This window comes from Portunus trituberculatus, chromosome 49, assembly GCF_017591435.1.
Source record: "Portunus trituberculatus isolate SZX2019 chromosome 49, ASM1759143v1, whole genome shotgun sequence".
In the NCBI taxonomy this organism is placed as follows: domain Eukaryota; kingdom Metazoa; phylum Arthropoda; class Malacostraca; order Decapoda; family Portunidae; genus Portunus; species Portunus trituberculatus.
This window is the reverse complement of record NC_059303.1, coordinates 18,159,028-18,178,406: the sequence shown is the minus strand read 5'-3', so window position 1 is coordinate 18,178,406 and position 19,379 is coordinate 18,159,028. Positions and strand designations below refer to the sequence as shown.

The 19,379-nt window shown below is 40.2% G+C and overlaps 2 protein-coding genes across 11 annotated transcripts; one reads left to right on the top strand and one right to left on the bottom strand.

The window, feature by feature from the left end:
• Positions 1-1,858: 1,858 nt before the first annotated feature.
• LOC123499191 (nucleoside diphosphate kinase 7-like) lies at positions 1,859-19,167 on the top strand. Of its 10 annotated transcripts, XM_045246910.1 has the most exons (12): positions 6,328-6,392; positions 7,784-7,841; positions 9,178-9,263; positions 11,211-11,315; positions 12,345-12,511; positions 13,426-13,587; positions 15,057-15,264; positions 15,672-15,786; positions 16,126-16,259; positions 16,790-16,903; positions 17,433-17,540; positions 18,108-19,167. In XM_045246910.1, exons 3-12 carry the CDS (start codon positions 9,186-9,188, stop codon positions 18,135-18,137), a joined length of 1,221 nt encoding a protein of 406 aa, XP_045102845.1. In that variant the 5' UTR covers positions 6,328-6,392; positions 7,784-7,841; positions 9,178-9,185; the 3' UTR covers positions 18,138-19,167. The 10 variants fall into 10 exon arrangements, with proteins under 10 accessions (XP_045102852.1, XP_045102846.1, XP_045102844.1 ...); XM_045246911.1 differs by lacking the exons at positions 6,328-6,392; positions 7,784-7,841 and adding an exon at positions 6,125-6,318; XM_045246909.1 differs by lacking the exon at positions 7,784-7,841 and having other exon boundaries at positions 6,125-6,392.
• Positions 4,725-5,084, bottom strand: LOC123499290 (pre-mRNA-splicing factor Syf2-like). The gene has a single exon (XM_045247092.1). The coding sequence runs from the start codon at positions 5,082-5,084 to the stop codon at positions 4,725-4,727; it is 360 nt and encodes a 119-aa protein (XP_045103027.1).
• Positions 19,168-19,379: the final 212 nt, after the last annotated feature.

Here is a 19,379-nt window from a genome sequence, read left to right as displayed (position 1 = left end):
CCTTGCCTTTCCTCCCTCGCTCCAAGTGCCAAGTGAAGGTAATGTAATATCCCAAACTGTCTTAATCCCTTCTGTACCATGACGCGTTTCCATATCCATTGTGCCTAACTATTTGACGACTTTATACAGCTTCAGAAACTCATGTGGGGATTGAAATAGTGAAAACTGTGGCCATTAAAATTCTGAACGCCTTAGACCTTTCCTAATCTCTCTCTCTCTCTCTCTCTCTCTCTCTCTCTCTCTCTCTCTCTCTCTCTCTCTCTCTCTCTCTCTCTCTCTCTCTATTTTCACACACACACACACACACACACACACACACACACACACACACACTTGCCGCAGCCTGCTGTGACGTAGTACAACCTGTGTGTGTGTGTGTGTGTGTGTGTGTCAAGACGGCTGGCTGATATCTGTTCTAGTCGTGTGGTGTTTGTTTCTCATGTTACAATCTATCTCCATCCGGTGATATTGTATCCTTCGTGGTTATCTTTTACACACACACACACACACACACACACACACACACACACACACACACATCTCGGCGCGGTGAGGCAAATGGGCAATCTTAATGTGTAGTGTTCACCTAGCAGTAAATAGGTACGGGATGTAACTGAGGGTTGTGGCCTGCTTTGGTGTGTGGAGTGTGGTGTGGTCTCAGTCCTGAAGATCGGTGTATGAGCTCTGAGCTCGCTCCGTAATGGGAAAGACTGGCTGGGTGACCAGCAGACGACCGTGGTGAATTACACACACACACACACACACACACACACACACACGGCCCGTTAGCTCAGTGGTTAGAGCGCTGGCTTCACAAGCCAGAGGACTGGGGTTCGATTCCCCGGCCGGGTGGAGATATTTGGGTGTGTCTCCTTTCACGTATAGCCCCTGTTCACCTAGCAGTGAGTAGGTACGGGATGTAAATCGAGGAGTTGTGACCTTGTTGTCCCGGTGTGTGGTGTGTGCCTGGTATCAGGCCTATCCGAAGATCGGAAATAATGAGCTCTGAGCTCGTTCCGTAGGGTAACGTCTGGCTGTCTCGTCAGAGACTGCAGCAGATCAAACAGTGAATTACACACACACACACACACACACACACACACACACACTCTCTCTCTCTCTCTCTCTCTCTCTCTCTCTCTCTCTCTCTCTCTCTCTCTCTCTCTCTCTCTCTTTCCAAGTCACACTAATGTAATTCTGAGTATTTATATATATAATATATGATGATTTTGTGAAGTTTTATGGCCTTAATTAGCTCATTTCAATAATTTGGATTCAAATCCTCGAGCGCGCGGCAAGCCCGGATATGGCTCCAAGCGCAGGTTCCGGTGGTCTGTAGTGAAGGCTGAAGGGGTTAATGGGAAATTGCTGGCTCACTTTATTTGTCAGAGTTTGACTTTAAATCTCTCATCCGGGAGGATTTAATGTCTGGCTGGTTGTGCGGCATGCACCACCTTCTTTCCCAACAAAATACCGAAAAAAAATCTTTACTCCTTAGTTTGAAGGCTTGTATTACATTTTCAACGCATAAATTGAACATGTAATTGAATTATGAAAGCCGAGTAAACCGAGTAGTACTCACTCAAATCCAAAAGCCGAGTACTACTCGGACCAAAACTGGCATCCCTACCGGCCAGTTTACCATGAGCAGCACTGCACTTGGCAGGACAAGGCGCTGGCCGTGAGGGACAGTGAGTGGTGGAGATGAAGATACCGATAATAGTGATATCTATAGTAGCGAAGAGAATATTGTGTGTGTAGCCTCTCAGTAATCAGAGGTTAACTATTTAAACATGGTTGAGGACACAAAGTAGACAGTGGAGTGTGGGTGCCTGCTAGTGACACGGACAGCCGCCGCCGAGCAGTCTTTGGCTAACGTAAGTAATATAACTCATCATTTCACGGTGGTGCCATGTCATAACCTTACGTTGGTAACCTCCAGGACAACATATCAGTGAACTAACACCTGCACATACTTATAAAAACCAAGTAATTCAAATCTTGAAAACGTAAACAAACCGATCCCCTGACCCGCCGCCTCTCTCTCAGCCATTATCTGCCTCATCTCTCACTCATTACAGGCCAGACAGGTCACAAAGTGGAGCCATAGGCCTAATCTTTCATGTCAGTTGTTGAGATATATCCGCAATTACCTGATTTGTGTGCTATGGAGGCTCAGTGAGAAGAAGCGGGCCTACCCATGACGTCACGAGCCCCAGGCTGTGACGTCATCACCAGCTCCCGCCCAAAATGCCGGTCCCAGATGCTCGACTTCCACTATTATTTATATTTGTCTCAGTTCATTTATTTCGAGTCACAAGTGCCTTTTAAGGGTTTCTAATGATAGTTCGCAGTGTTTTACGTGTCTTCCATGCTTGAGTTGAGTGAAGTACGGTGATGTAGAGGGTGTTTATGACTTGAATGGGAGGGCCAAAATACGCTAAAATTTTTACCTCCGCTATCTGTGATTTTTTATTTGAGGTTGTAGCGAAGTGTTTGTGTTTTCAAAAGATGGTTTATCATGAGAAAAGTGTGCAAGGCTCCTGAGAAGTTAAAGATGTGGACTTTAAGAATGATATGTAGTCCTGTTAATATTGTAAACAACGTAATTTTTTAAATATTATTTTTTCTAATAGGGCGAGTTGCCAGGTTTTGATATATCGAAATGATAGTCATAATTTTTAGAAAACGTTATCGATTCAGTTGAATGAAATTGGTGGGCTTTGAAATTGTGTTTAAGCAAGTCGAAGTTCTAATACTTTATTTAGTATATTTTTGAGCTATTTTTATTATTCCTTTTCTCGGCAATGTTTTTGTATTTTAGAAGTTAGTTTCGATTGATAACGAGTCAGAATTTTTATAACATTCGTGTCCAGCTGCCTTTTTGGGAATCCTCATTTTCAAAATGATTTGCGTAACGAATATATGTGACGTCATCAAAGGGTTGACCCCCCCCCGGCTGGACCCAGGCCGATACCTGGCTCCAGGCCCGAGGGTGTGGGGGGGTGTGTGTGTGTGTGTGTGTGTGTGTGTGTGTGTGTGTGTGTGTGTGTGTGTGTGTGTGTGTGTGTGTGTGTGTTGCCTTATCTTTCGTTATGAGGAGCCCACCAGCTGGAACCACTGACACCCAGCTCCCAGCTGGAGGGTGTTGGAGGGGAAGGTGGCTGTGTGTGTGTGTGTGTGTGTGTGTGTGTGTGTGTGTCATGTGTGTTCTTTGGTACTTAGCGTGTGTGTGTGTGTGTGTAATTCACTATGGTCGCCTGGTAGTCACCCAGCCAGCCTTCCCCATTACGGAGCAAGCTCAGAGCTCATAGAGCGATCTTCGGATAGGACTGAGACTGTGTATGTGTGTGTGTGTGTATGTGTGTGTGTGTGTGTGTGTTGCCTTATCTTTCGTTATGAGGGAGCCCACCAGCTGGAACCACTGACACCCAGCTCCCAGCTGGAGGGTGTTGGATGGGGAGGTGGCTGTGTGTGTGTGTGTGTGTGCGTGTGTGTCCTCTTCTTTCATGGTACTTAGCGTGTGTGTGTGTGTGTGTGTGTGTGTGTGATTCACTATGGTCGCGCGGTAGTCACCTAGCCAGCCTTCCCCATTACGGAACAAGCTCAGAGCACATAGACAGGTCTTCGGATAGGACTCAGACTGTGTGTGTGTGTGTGTGTGTGTGTGTGTGTGTGGTTATTTCACCGTTCTGTATACGTTTCATCTCTGGCGTCCCTCTTTATTATCCTAGTCTGTCAACTCAAACTGCAAGTAATAGCGTATAGCGAAATGTGTCCTATTCTTAGCGCTTATTGAGCAAGGGGAAGCTATGATATGTAGGAAACACATAGCCCGGAACAAAGCAAGGTGCCTCTATCGCCTCGCCTAGCCCCGCCGTGTTAACCCCTGCAGTAACATGACGTGTTTTCATATTTATTCTGGCTATTACTCAATGACTTTATACAGCTTCACAAACTTATGTGGGGATTAAAATAGTGAAAACTGGCCATTAATCTCTGACACCGTAGACCCTTCTTATTGTAAGCAAAATCATCTAATCACACACAAACTATCGTAAAAATGCCACTTAAGGGATTAGACTCGACTCACTCAGACGCCCATAACTGAGTGCATGGCGGTAATTCAGTGCTGGAGATCTTAATGACAACAGTGCCCACAGAGATAGATTGAGAGTTTATGGACGACAACAGTAACAACACAGCGCCTTGTTTTCACCCGACATGTTTCCACTTTCCATCGTCGTTCGTGGAGTGGCTAGCGAGAACAAATCAAGGTTCCTCGCAATTCTTTTACCTTGATTTTTGGGTTTGATTAGACGATTTTATTGACATTAGAAGGGTCTATGGAGGGCAGAAGATTAATGGCTGGAGTCTTCACTATTCTAATCCCCCACATAAGTTTCTGAAGCTGTATAAAATCACCAAATAGCAGAATATTCGCATAGGGAAACGCGTCCTGGTACTGAAGGGGTTACGGCAACGCACACCCTAAATAGCTTTGATAGTAGTTAACCCCAATGAATAAGTGTATGCAAGTCACTGTGTGTGCTTGAGATCTTACTTAAAACAATGCCTACACATCAAATTGTTTTCACCTATTTCATATTTCCACTTGTATCGCTGCACGTGAATGGAATAGCTCTCTCTCTCTCTCTCTCTCTCTCTCTCTCTCTCTCTCTCTCTCTCTCTCTCTCTCTCATAATCCTAATTCAACATTCCTCTTAGCTCTTCACAACAGACAGATGAGTAAGTCGGAGTAATGAGTGGAGAGATTTGGTAGCATCCTCGTAGGTGGAAAAGCCCTGCTGGTCAGGGTTCTTCTTCTTTCGCCGCTCCCAGCGCTCTGCCTCATCTGCCCCAACATTCAGGAGCTTCATGTGGTCATAATCTTTACACTCAGATTCTGCTGCTTCCCTGCGCTGATCCTCGGCAAGCTTTGCTTCAAGTCTCTGCCGTTTCTTTGCATAATTTTTTGGCATCTGCTTGAGACGGTCTTCCTCCACTACCTCCTTGTGGTTCAGCATTGAGGCTTCCTTCCTTTTAGTGTGGAGTTTGGCAAGTCGAGCTTTGAAATCTGCCATTTTCCCTGCCACACCAGACCCTCCTGCTACCACTTGTTGTTTGCTTATGGTCTCGGCTTCCTCTCAGCTCCTCAATTTCCTCTTCCTGTCCTGCTCCTCGACGCGTACTTACAGCTTGTATATCCAGTTTCTGAGTGAAGTGTTAGCAGGAGTTGAGTTTTGCTGCTCAGTGCTCACTTGTCTTGGGCCTCAGTCTGTTGATGTCAGACTGGGGCGCGAGCCATGCGGCCGGAAACTGAAAAAAGAGTGGTATCGCTGAGTCAGTTATCAATGAGTATTGACCATTGACCACAATTATTTTGTTTTTATTATCATGAGTACATACATACATACATACTACACACACAAGAAGATAATCAGTATGATGAAAATTTGGTAATGCATTATATATATATATATATATATATATATATATATATATATATATATATATATATATATATATATATATATATATATATATCAGAGACAGACAGACATAAAATGATGCAGCACTATGCCACGGTTGATAAAAAATAACGGCACTAACTACCCCTTACGGCCTCAGCCGTCAAGGACGAATGACCAAATCTATAGGGATGCTGACAGTTGACTTGACTCCTTCCTCACACAACTGAGAGGCCCCGCGTTCGATTCCTAAGCGGGATGAGATAATTTGGGCTTGTCTGTAATATTCGTGCTAGTGTGACGCCGCCTTCTCAGTCCCCGCTCCTCAGCTCACCGACCGTTCTACTGACTCGCCGGTTCCCGCCTATCCGCAGATCACTTGCTGCTGCCTTGATCTGTCAATGGCCACAAACACAAAGTCTGTTGATTATTGGTGGAAAGAAAAAAAAAAAAAAAGCGCGACGTCACCACACGTCATGAAGTGAGGAACATAATGCGTATTGTCATTGTAGCAACAACAACAACACACACACACACACACACACACTTATATTATGATTACTCTTACCCTGCAAAACTACCTAAAATATTATCGTTACCGGTCAAGACCGGTCCCCTCCCCACTCCCAATTTAAATCTTCATCATTGGGACTGGCCTCACGATCCTAACACGTTGACACCACCAATACCAAAACAACGAGACAAGAATATTCAGTTAAGAAGTCCATTTTCACATTCCTGACTGATCCTTGAACTTTTAACCTCAATGCAAGAAAGAGGGCACCAAAAAATCAAGACTGAGAAATAAGAAATAGAGGAGTCAAGGGTTAGAGGCCGTGAGAGAATGGTGAGTGACAGACGATTAGCAAACAAAGTGTGTGTTTGAACCTTTCACTGTACAGAGGAGGGAATTACGGCCAGGTAGGGAGGCTTATTACATATTAATAGATTCACTTACCTCACCTGTACGTTCTGTTACTTGTCAGGTATTCAGGTACAGGTGATATAGCCAGGTAGATGCATGTGTCTCATCTGGTCCCAACACGGTCACCAGTACGAGGTAACAGCAAGGTCCACTGGTGTGACATATAACGTTAATTCGGGTTAGATCGCACTGAAAAGAACGACTGCGTGACAGGGAGTTGGTGTGTCTGGTAGGAATTGGGCCAAGAATTATGAAAACATGCTTATTTCAAGACATTTCGGGGAACTTTTTTTTTTTTTTTCTTTTTTTTTTCAAATCGTAATGCACTCGGTGAAAAGATCGATAGAATATATGAACCTAAATTAAACAAACCTTGGCATGAAAACACTAACGTCATTCCAATATCATTCTTGTCTCATAAAGTTTGAATGGCAGTGGTGTTGGTTAGACTGATCATAATGTACTCGGTGAAAAGATGGTTAAAATATATAAACCCAGATTAAATAAACCATGACATGAAAACACTAATGTCATTCCAGTATCATCCTTGTCTCATGATGTTTGAAGGAGATTGGTGTTAGTTAGACTGATAAGGAGGATCGAGAGCAGGTGAGGCTGATAGCAGGTAGCTCTGACTGGTTTATTAATTTGTTAGTCTGACAGTAATTAGAAGAGAGATTGTGAAAATGACCAAAGAAAAATACTTGTTGCTTCATTATCAAGTTGTGTGGGCAGCAGATAGCACTGGGAGTTGATAAGGGATGAAAGCTGATAGAAGTGGTCATAAGCTGGTTTCATAGTAGATAGAAAAGGTAATAGAAAAGTTTGACCGCAGGTAAGACTGACAGCAAGTAAATATAACAGGGTAAAGACAGCAGGTAGATGTAACAGGGTAAAGACAGCAGTTAGATATGACAGGGTAAAGACAGCAGGTAGACATTACAGGGTAAAGACAGCAGGGTAAAAACAGCAGGTACATATAACAGGGTAAAGACAGCAGGTAGACATGACAGGGTAAAGACAGCAGGTAGATGTGACAGGAAGTAAGTTTGACGGCTTATAACACTGACAAATAAGCCTGATAGTTTTTTTCTAAGATACACCTATTTTATCCAATGAATTTTTATGTGTTTTTGAATTTCTCTGATTATTGTTTGATTGAATTACCTGTCACACATCAATTTGGGTAAAGAGGTCCTTCGTTTGCCAAATATGGTCATTTGTCTCCTTGGACGTTTTTACGAAATGTGAAATTTGGTCTATTTAGGTCTCCTGACCAACTAAACTAAACCAACTTAATCTAAGCTAACCTAAACCTAAAACTAAGCTAATCTAACATAACTTAAACCTAATTTAATGCTTTTTGGCACAATATGTTGATTTTCAGAGACAGGAAAGTGTCAATAATACACAGCAGAGCTCACAAAAAAATACATAAACATCAGGTATGTACAGTGAGTATACCGCCGCAACATGCAGTCGTGTCGTGCGCTCCTGACAAGGACTGATTGTAAACATTAACCTTAATTTTTTAAGGCTTCTTCCATGTCTGATCCATGTATTTACCATCCCAAGATTTCCGCTAAGGATAGGTAGCTGACAGTAGACATCACAATGCTTCTTTTTAGTCACCAGAAATGAAGCAACAATATTCTTTACTAATCTCAGAATCTTTAATCAGGCTGCTGTCCCTTCCCACACAGTGCTCCTTTTAGTCACTGGGAAAAAAGCGACAGTATTTTTAATCTATCTCTTCAGTGCAAGCAGGCTGCTGATCATTTATTATACTTGACAAACTTTTATGTAAAGCTTTTGTTTTTGTAAAAGGGGGAAATTGGCCAAGGGCAACAAAAACAATTAGACAAAAGGCCCCACTAAGATGCCAGTCACCCAAAAAGGATCAAAAGAGCAAGCCAAAAGAATAGGATAAATATCTTGAAGCTTCCCCTCCGCAGCTCAAGTACAAGATGACACTCTCCATTGTAGGAAAGAATATATACAATTAACAGCAGAATTCTTAACCAATCTTATCTCTTAGGACTCAAATTTGATGCCATATATATTCCAAGACATAAATAGAAAACAACATGCAGGAAGTACAGTGATGTTCTGCAAGTTAGCCATGGATAAGGTTTCCTGGGTGTTTCTCCATGACAAGGGAAAATAGTATCAAGAAAGATAAACACCTATACCATTACAACATGTCTGATATACTCCTTCCATCCCTGTCAAGAAGACCTGGATATTTGAGTTCTTTTCTCATTTTTTTCATTTTTCACATTTTTTTTAATCTCCATTGGCTGTCATTTAATGTTTTAACCATAGTCTGTATATCTTGATTTAGTTGTACCTTTCCTTTGTAGTTTACATGAAATTACTCTGTTGCTTATTTTAATGGATTCTCTTCTGTAATTTCAGCAGTATCCTGCCTTACCTTGAACAATTGTTTTTCCTGGCGATGTGTTGCACTCTGCTTGTATGCCAAAACACTTCAGCAGAATCTGTCTGTATCTCATAGCTCACTTTATATTGAGTGCAGTGAGAGTAATGTAGAGATGTGGTACTTTTCCACTCAGTTATAATACAGTACTTATAATGCATACAGTATATAGCATTTCTTATCAGTTTAGAAGAAGTTTTTATTGGCATTAGATCACATTGCATTTTGTGAGTCTAGTTTGCTTAGGATTAGTGACTCAGTGCCAGAAATGTCATGAAGGATTAGCTGACACCTGATACACGCACATCACTTGAGTATTAAACTGTTCTCTGTAATTTCAGTTTCTGCCATGGGTAACAAGGTATTCATCATTGCACTAGTGGTTGCTCTAGTGGCCATCTCTTTAAATAACTACCTCAAAAGAAAGGTGTGTGTTCATGAGTGGGGAAGGGGTCTTGAGAGCTACCTATCCAGTATTCATCTGTACAGTCTTCTTACCCTCCTACAGTAGGTCTTATCCTCCTAGTACACAGTCATAAGTTAAGCAACCTGTGGCTTCTCTGTGTCCCAATGTTTTCCCTTCAGTTTACTGTCTCTGACCTGGAAGGAATGTACCAGTTATCAGCTATCATAAGGAAACTGACCGTAGATCAGAGTTGAAAATGAAGGGGAAACATCAGTGTGGAAATTAGTGCGATAAGTTAATTGACGTATGAGCTGGAAAGTACCTGTGCTACTCAGACAGTCCAGGTTGAATGGCCTCCATCAGAGCCTTGGTTGCTAAATAAAAACACAAGGAAAGGGACAGAAGGGAAAGAAGCCATCCGCACATACCTGTCTATTTCCACGCATCCCTGTCTCTAAATGTCTACCCACCCATAAATTTATCTAACCTTGACTGTCCTCCTATAATATCACAAGAATTTCATCATTAATGCCTCACGTTCTAAGATGTAAGTGGCAGCCAGAAGAGGGAGTGGTCAGGGGTTGATTGTGACAAGGCTCAGTGCACTGGACTCTTTACCAGCCAAGCCAATGGTCACCAAAGCTTTCATAGATACTGGGTGCTCCCGACTGTTCTGCCTCTGTGTGCTCACTACCTTCACCCATTCAGTGCTAGAAAAACAAATCCCAAAATGCCATGAAATCATCAGCTGTTTGTCAGAATGTGATGAACAATTAGTGGATACTTTCATGTATGGTTCTTTGATCTCATTATGAAAAGAATATTAGCCTAAACTCAAAAGAAATGCCTTTAATGGTGTGGAGAATATTGGAAATGATGTCATGGTACTGGACAAGTTAAAGTTAATGCTGCTCTCTTACACTTGACTCTACTGTCTGCTCACACTGTTTCTCTTTACCCTCTCATGGGGCGGGGAATATTATGCTATCCAACACTTTCACTGTCTTCATTACAATCTCATACAAGTGAACAGAATACCTATACTGTATTCATATTCTTTGCTTTAACCTTGGTATGCTTCACCATTTCTCACATTATGGTGATTTGCATTGTTTCTTAGATTAGTTTTGTATTGGAGTGTGATAGTGATTCACTAACACATTTTACACCAGAAACCTTCATTGTTCCTCATACTGTAGAATCCTGCTTTGGTTCTTAGCGTAAAGCCCAGTAAAATTTTATTGGTTTATTTTGGGTCTTTATGGTGCATTCCTTAGTTTTAGTTTTCTGTTACATTATCTTTTTTTTCCCTCGTCCATATTACATGGTAGCATGGTAGATTAATCTGACACCTGCCACACAACTCTGGGGATCATTCTGTGCAGTTGTCATTGTGTATAGATGCACATAAGTTTTTTGAGTTCATTCCTGTCATCACACACAGCTTATACATACATTACCACATGCCTCACTCACTTCATACACTCATTAGCTGCTTGAGTTCATTACCGGCTACAATTTCTGACACCATAACACTGAGATCATATGATGCCACTTGTTTGAGTTAAGGAATGATTTACAATTTTACATTTTTTTTTTTTTTTAATTATTATATGCATTTTTAGAAAGTTAATTTATACCTTGACTTTATTAATGCGTGCTATTTCTGACATCACAACACATCGGTCATTTGGCGCCTCTAGCTTGAGTTAAGTTGCAGAATAATTTGCAGATTGATAAACATGAATTACTTTTTAGTATATACATTTTAAGGAAGTCAATTTATGCCACTGTTTTTGGCCTCTTTTATCACTACAATTGTTTTTCAGTACCAGGCATATACACAAGTCAAGAAAGTTCCTCCATGCCTCAGTTTTTTGTCTTTATCATTGTCTCCTATTATTGCTTTCCCTTTTGGAGGTGCATCCCTAGCTGTGTTATTTACTGGTGTTGTTGGTGTTGCTGCAGGGGGAGACACGCTACATATTCCACACAGAATGGTACGATCCAGTGTCAGCGACCGTCAACAAATTCCACCTCAGCTTCTTCCCAAGAGATAGATCAGTGGAGATGGTGAGTGCTGTGCTTGTGTGACTGTGATTCCTTGTGTCTTATTGCTTATTGTGGTGAGAGAGAGAGAGAGAGTTTCTTCAATATTTAGCATTAACAAAAAACATTTAGGCAACCATTATTATTTTACAGACAAGAGTATACAGTACAATGAACATTAAGAAAAAAAAGAAAAGATTGAGAAACAAGGTAAAAGTAGTACATAGACAATGCAAACCATGACACAGCAGATGGTGAGCAAACAAACTAATTTCTGCCTTCATTAGTTTGTTACATTTGAAGTGTAATGCAACTCTAACACAGACAAGATCACATGTAACCACTATTAAAGAAACTGAAAAGCAAAATTAGATTACCAAGGAAATCCCAAATCAAAAACCCTGATGTTACAACCACAAAATACGACAAATGGATGTTGTGCCATAGTGAGTTTGTTGTGTTGAGATTTTACTATATTCACTACTATTCCTGTAGGTGAACAATTAAACTGCTATTCCTGATCTACCTCAATTTTTACATAGTTATTTTAGTAGATGAACATTTAACTCTTTCATTGTTATTTGATACATCTTTCCTGCATCACCAATCATTCTAAGATATCTTTACTTGTTCTACAATCTACACACACCTACAGTCTTTAAACTGGATAGAAAATGCAAAATATACTCTTTTTCACCACCTACTTTCTTTTAAATGCTTATAAAAAAATTTTCATGTATTTCATCTTGTGATGTTGATTTTGTATTGGTGTGAAAGAATTAACCCCTTCAGTACTAGGATGCATTTTTACATTGAGTTTTAAGTGTGATTAGACAATTTTATTTGCATTAGGAAGTGTCTATGAAGGTCAGAATTTTAATAGGTAGAATCTTCACTATTTTAATCCCCATGTAAGTTTCTTAAGCTGTATAGAATCACCAAATAGTAAGCAGAATAGATATGAAACACGTTCTGGTACGGAAGAGATTAAACTGCTATTCTTGTGAGTAAACATAAACACTACAGTGAATCATACCTTCTGGACACCCTCAGTATGACCTGCGGGCCCAGAGGCTGTTCCTGAAGCGCATCCCTGTGGAGGGCGTTGAGGAGCGTGATCTGTACCTCGGGAACACCATAGTCGTCCTCTCCAGGCAACTCAAGATCACTGACTATGCCGACGCCTTCACTAGGGACCAGATCACCTCCAAGAGACAAAGGTGAGGCACTGGTGGGCTCCTCAGTGGTGGTTTGCCTTGCTTTTGATGGTGTTTAGTGTTTAGGATATTACTTTTGATGGTGTCTTGGTTATTATTTTTTTTTATGGTGTTCAGGTTATTATTACTTTAGCTAGTGTATTGGTTATTATTTTTGATGGTGTTTAGTTTATTACTTTTGATGGTGCTCTGGTTATTTCTTTATATGGTGCTCAGGTTATTACTTTTCATAGTGTTTAGGTTTATTTTGGTGTCTTCTCGCTGGAAAGATTACAAGCTTTTCTGACACCTTCACTTTTGCAGCAGATTACCTCTAAAAGCAATAGTAAAGGATTGATTAGTTCCTTAATAGTGTTTCATCTTTTTATAGTGTTCAGTTGACTCTTTCCCTATTCTTGCTGCAAATATCATAGATTATGCAGATGTCATCATATGGAATTAGATGATCTTAAAGAGACAAAGGTGGATGATTAAAGAAAGGTGTTTCCTCTTACTTTTAATTATTATTGGTTAGTTTTCCCAATCTTCACACTGCAAAGGTGACACATTATTCCAGGAGCTTCACTTAGGATTAGATCAGCTTTAAGAATATTGGTAACAGTTCATTCTTGTCTGTGGGGAATGAAATGTAATTGTTTGTTGGTAATGGTTGATAATTCTTGTCAGTGGGGAATAAGATGTGATTCTTTATTGGCAATGGTTTATAATGCTTGTTTGTACAGAATATAATGTGATTGTTGGTAATGATTAATAATTCTTGTCTGTACAGAATATAATGTGATTGTTTGTTGGTAATAGTTAATAATTCATGTCTGTAGGGAATAAAATAGTGTGAATTTTTTATAGTGGTTAATAATTCTTGTCTGTGGAGAATAAGAATGTGATTTTTTCATTTCTTTCCCCCCCCCCCCCTCTAGAACGTTTGCAATGGTGAAGCCAGACGCTGTGCACAGACTAGGGGAAATTGTTGATGTGATTCAGAGTAGAGACTTTGAGATCAGCCAGATGAAGATGGTGCAGCTGACGAGGCTCCAGGCGGCAACCTTCTACCGGGAACATGAGGGCCGTCCGTTCTTTGAGTAAGGACACATCACCTCATACTGTAGCAGAGAAATTACTATATATACTTCAGTGTTAAGGAAGAGATCTTCAGCTTATCATGAGAGGAAGTTTTTGAGGAAGTAGCATAGAGTAACTTGGTATCTCTATTAGTGGATGGTACAAAGATCATTCTACTGTGGCCTCACCTAAAAGGATTTCCAAGCAACAGAACTCCAGAACTCCCTGTCTGCTTCTGTATTTCCATCTTCCTATGGCCTGAACTTATTTAGAAGGAGGTTTCAAGACATTTATCCCATTCTTTTGGCTAACTCTCTTGGACCTGCTCATAGACTGGTATCAAAGTGGGCCTTTTTGTTCAATCTGTTTTGTTGTCCTTGGCCAGTTTTCCTCTTACATGAAAAAAAAAAAAAAAATCCAAGTAGTATGGACTGGAGTGTGGAAGGAAGTGTAACAAAGAGAGAGTAAGGAGTAACAAGTGTCAGAGTAAGCTGGATTCAAGTGTGGAAGGTGCAAAGATAGGTATAAATACAGACCATATTTTTACCGTACTAAAGAGAGTAAAAGGGAACAAATGTCAATAAGTTGGACCAAACTAGCCTAAACTGCAACTATTTCCAAGTAACAAATGTCAAAGTGACCTAGTTTGAAAGGTGCAAGGATAGATATAGATAAAGGCCCTTCTATTCTTACCATACTACAGAGAGTAAAGAGTAATAGGTGTCAGAGTAGCTGGATCGACTAGCCTAAACAGCAGCTATTTCTAGGTAACAAGTTTCAGAGTGACCTAGTGTGGAAAGTGAAGGATAGGTATAGATAAAAATCCTTCTATTCTTACCATATTAAAGAGGGTAAAGAATAACTAGCCTAAACTGTAGCTACATAGTTTCAAGTAAAAATGTCAGAGTAACCTGGATTTGAGTGTGGAAATATAAAGCAACATCCTAAAGAGAATAGAGAACAAATGTCTGAGTAAGCTGAACCAAATTACCTAAACTGTAGCAATTTCTAAGTAACGATGTCAGAGTAACTTGGATTTGAGTGTGGAAATATAAGGTGACGTACTAGAGAAAGTAAATAATAACAAATGTCAGAGTAAGCTTGACCAAATTTCCCTAAACTGCATCAATTTCCAAGTCTCCAAGCGCACGGGTTCGAATCCTGTCCACGGTCCGAGTGTAGGTTGGGCTTCCTCACTCGGGGCAACGGTTTCCTAGCAGGTGGGCTTTGAGATAGGAGGTACCACAAAAAGTATCTCCTTTAGCCCATAAATTCCCGTGAAAAGCCCACATGGTATAGATAAATAGAAAAAAAAAAAAGTAACCCGGATTCAAGTGTGGAAATATAAGATGACATACTAAAGAGAACAAAGATTAACAAATATCAGAGTAAGCTGGACCAAATTATCCTGAACTGCAGCAATATCCAAGTAACAGACATCAAAGTAACTGGCAGTGGAATAGACTAAACTGTGACGGCTCTCCCACAGGTCGCTGCTTGACTACATAACAAGTGGACCAGTGGTGGCCATGGAGCTCGTAACAACCAATGCCGTCAAGAAGTGGAGAGCAACACTGGGCCCCACCGACTCCCAGGAGGCGAGAAATATTGCCCCAGAATCCATCCGAGCATTGTTTGGGAAGGACAAGCAGTTAAACGCAGGGCACGGCTCAGACTCGGATATCTCTGCCATAAGGGTTAGTGGTGTGTGGGATATTTACTTCTTCTGCTGCTTCTTCTTCCTCTTCTTCTGTTTTTCTCATGTTCTTCTTTTTTTTTTTTTTTTTCCTTATAAAAATAGATAAGTAAAAGATCCTCAGCTATTCACTTGCAAGTAGCACCTCAATAGGCCTTTTTTTTCTCAGTTTTTGTTGTTGCCTTAGTTCCTCTTACATAAAAAAAATATATAAGTGAAAGATTCTCAGATCAAAGGATTTATGAGAGATGTAATGCACTGAACACATTGGAAGGGAAGATAACAGATTGATTAACAGTTTAGCATGATTCACTTGTAGCTTCTAATATCAGAAACTTAGGAAAGATTATGGTGGTGAATCATTTCAATCCACTTGCAGTTTTACTTTCATGACTTTCTCACTTTCAGGAGATTGAGTTTTTCTTTCCTTCGTCAAAGATTAATGATGATCTCCTGCCACAAACCACAGCCAAGTTAGCAAACAACACCTGCAGCATCATCAAGCCACACGCTGTAGCCAAAGGTGAGGCACTGCTGAGTTTCTTACCTCTAGAATAAGATTGTAGTGCATTGTGTCTTGTTTTTATCATTACATCTTTTTTTTTTTTTTTTTTTTTTTTTTTTTTCTCCATTAAGTATCAGTTCTCATGTTCCTGTCTCTAGTTGCCTGCTCCTTTCATATTCCTTCACTGATCTTCCCTATGTAACTTTAAAGACGGTTGAACAATAATGATACAGTTTTGAACATAGAAACAGATGGTCGTCACAAGTTGTCAGTAATCTGCTATCAGGTCAGTAATGAGGCAGCAAAGAGTTTACAAATGGGGAATCAGGTCATTATTCATGTATTATCTGTCATCAGGTCACATGGGCAGCATTTTGAAGGCAATAAAGGAGGAGGAGTTTGACGTCTCCGCCCTGCAGATATTCCGCATGGACAAGGTTCAGTCAGAGGAGTTCCTGGAGGTGTACAAAGGTGTTGTCAGTGAATACCCGGTGAGTGCACGCTGATCCTGTGTTCCTGACTATACTCAAGGATGTTGCTGTATTTGATTTTTTTATTTACTTTTTTTTAAAAGGAAAGGCTGACCATAAGTAATAAAAATCAGTCAGACAAACACATTGGCTCACTGAGATGCCAGGAAATGGTGAAGGAAAAAAATGCTTCTGTTCTCCTACTGTGCTTTTTACATTGTGTGCACTAAAAGTTCTTGTTAGTGAATATTTGGTTGAGTGGATAATAAAGAAAAAAAAAATATGAGAAGAATGGGGGTTTGGGAGGGGAGAGAAGGCAGGCCTGTGATACACATCAGAGGCAGTTCTAACCAACATGTGCCATGAAAAAAGAAAAGAATGACATTTCACTTTTGTGAGAAATATAAGTAGGAAAACTGTTTTTATCAAGTAGGGAGCTGACTGTAGGGAACTATTGAAGGGTGGGAGAGAAAAATATGCTTGAGTTTCTTAGTTTGCCTGTTATATTGTGAACATTTTCCCTGAGGAATGAAATCTGTGTTGTGTCTCAGGGGATGGTGCAGCAGCTGATGTCTGGCCCCCTGGTGGCTCTAGAGATCACTTCACGTGTTCATGGATCTCAGACGCCCACTAAATTCAGGGAGTTTGTGGGACCTGCTGATCCGGTAAGTTCTCCTGTGTTGTACTGTTCCCTCTGATCACCCACAGTGACATGAGCAGTGCAGAGGTTATCAAGAGCCAAAGAAAGCCAGGTAGACTCATGCTGCTCTAACTCATAAAGGAAAGGAAGGATAGGGAAGGAAAGATGATGGTGTTTGTGGTTCATAATTATTAATGTAGCATTATTTTTTCTGTATTATAAGCCAGACCAGAGGGAACAAAGTAAGAGATGCATGTGATTTGTACAAACTCATAAGGAAAATTAATGAAGCAAATATGTTTTGAGTTCATGATTATAATGTAGGATTACTTTCCTCGCATTAGAGTCCAGACTTTCCTCGTACATAAAAAATTGTCTCATTCTGTCATATTCCTTCTCCATCCTGGCTAGTAAAAAAGTAGATTTTATGATGACTGATAGAAGAAGGAAGATAAAAGCAAAGGAGGGAGAGGAGGACTGGAAAAATTATGAGGCTAAATCATTGATTCGAGTAGTAAAAATGCGACACATATATACAAAAATGTGCTTTATAGGAGGTGGCAAGGGAGCTGCGACCAAATAGCCTTAGGGCACGCTTTGGGGAGGACACTGTGAAGAATGCCTTGCACTGCTCGGACCTGCCAGATGACGGCCCGCTGGAGGTGAGTGCTGGGAGGCCCACACATGGCAGTTTCATCATATTCATTGCATTACACTCCAGTTCATTGATATAACTCATGATTCGTATATTTCCTCATGTTGTTCCTCTTTCTTCAAGTTCTTTCTATTTTTTCCTATGTCATTATTAATCCGTTCAGTACTATGATGAATTTTTATTTTCATTCTGCTTACTAGTTAGGGATTTTATGCAGCTTCAAAAATTTGTGGCGATTAAAATAGTGAAGGCCATTTTATCTTCTGACTTCCATACACAGTTCATAATGTAAATAAAATTGTCTATTCACACCAAAAACTCATAGTAAGAATGTGTTCCAGTACTGAAGGAGTTAACATTCTTGGTAATTCTGACAATTTCTACTCTTACATTATTAAGATTTTTTAGTTCATTCTGACAGTTTTCCTTGCTTCATTGTTAAGATTCTGACACTTTTATTCTCTTCTGTTATTTAAGATTTTGTAGTTAATTCTAACACTTTTCTTCCTTTCTATTATTAAGATTTTTGAGTTATTTCTGACACTTTTCTTCCCTTCTCTCATCTTCATTACAGGTTGAGTACTTCTTTAAGATCCTGCAGTAGCCAGTCTGTCACCTGGTTGGGGTTTGTATGAGTCGTGTCTTGTCTCCATTAATTCCTTCTTTCCAATATCAAAAGAGCATCAATGAAAAATGTGACAACTTCAGTACAAATTCACCTGTGTAGTAGGTATGCCATAACTCTTCATCTATACGACAAGTTTTTTACTGTTTATTCGATATGCAACCTTGTGATAGAGTAAATGGTAAAGAGTAAGGCTTTTATTCAATCACTAGCACAGTATCGTAAGACTCGGTAGTTTAAGATTTTTTTTTTGCCTTTCATTAGATTCACTTAACAAAAGGACCACGAATCAAACTTTAATATAACACATCGATTTGCACCTGCACATTTTTTCCATGATCTGGTGCACTGCTCAATGAATACTCTTTTTTATCGTTAATGTTTAAGACGAGAGGAAGGAGGATGTTGATGGTTGATGGTAATGTTTCTCCATGGTGGTTAGAATTCAAGAGGCAATAACAGAGTTACAGATCCAGTGTTTGTCCCATACTGGATGTTGCACCATGGAGGAAAGGCCTTCTCTTCACTGTATTGTTATTGATTTGCATGTTCTGTACTTTGTGTGTTTTCAAATCATCAGTGTGAATTTCTCTAATTGTGTCTGACAGGGTTTCAGAAATATAGATGTGCTAGTCATGTTCCAGGAATAACTTATTGTCATGCATACATTCCTAACATTACTTTTTATCTTTTTAATCCTCGCCTGTGATATATCTGATTATCATTGTGTGTTGTGACTGACGGTAAAGATATTCTCTCGTTTTTTGGTCTCATGGTATTTCATAGAATGCAGTATTGAGGGATTCACTCTATGCTCCCAACATTTGAAGTACAGGCCTTCCAAGTTTTGCTGTTATTGCACACTTTGAGCACTGTTTTCACTGTATTGTTACTGTGTGTTTGTTTGGCCCATTGAGAGGCCAGGCATGCTGCCACTATCATGGCTGTGTGTGATGCTGAGTGCTGCCACACAGCATACATTCTCAATCAATAAATATTACAAAAGTTATTCATTTATCCATAAATTTCAGCCAGTGTGTTACAAAGCAAGACAAAATGAAAAAAAGATTCCCCAGCAGGATAGTTCAATTGACCCTGCAGTGATAATGTGAAGAAATCCAGTTTGCTCCTTCAGATGTTTGCTAGGCTTTTCTCTCTCTCTCTCTCTCTCTCTCTCTCTCTCTCTCTCTCTCTCTCTCTCTCTCTCTCTCTCTCTCCAGT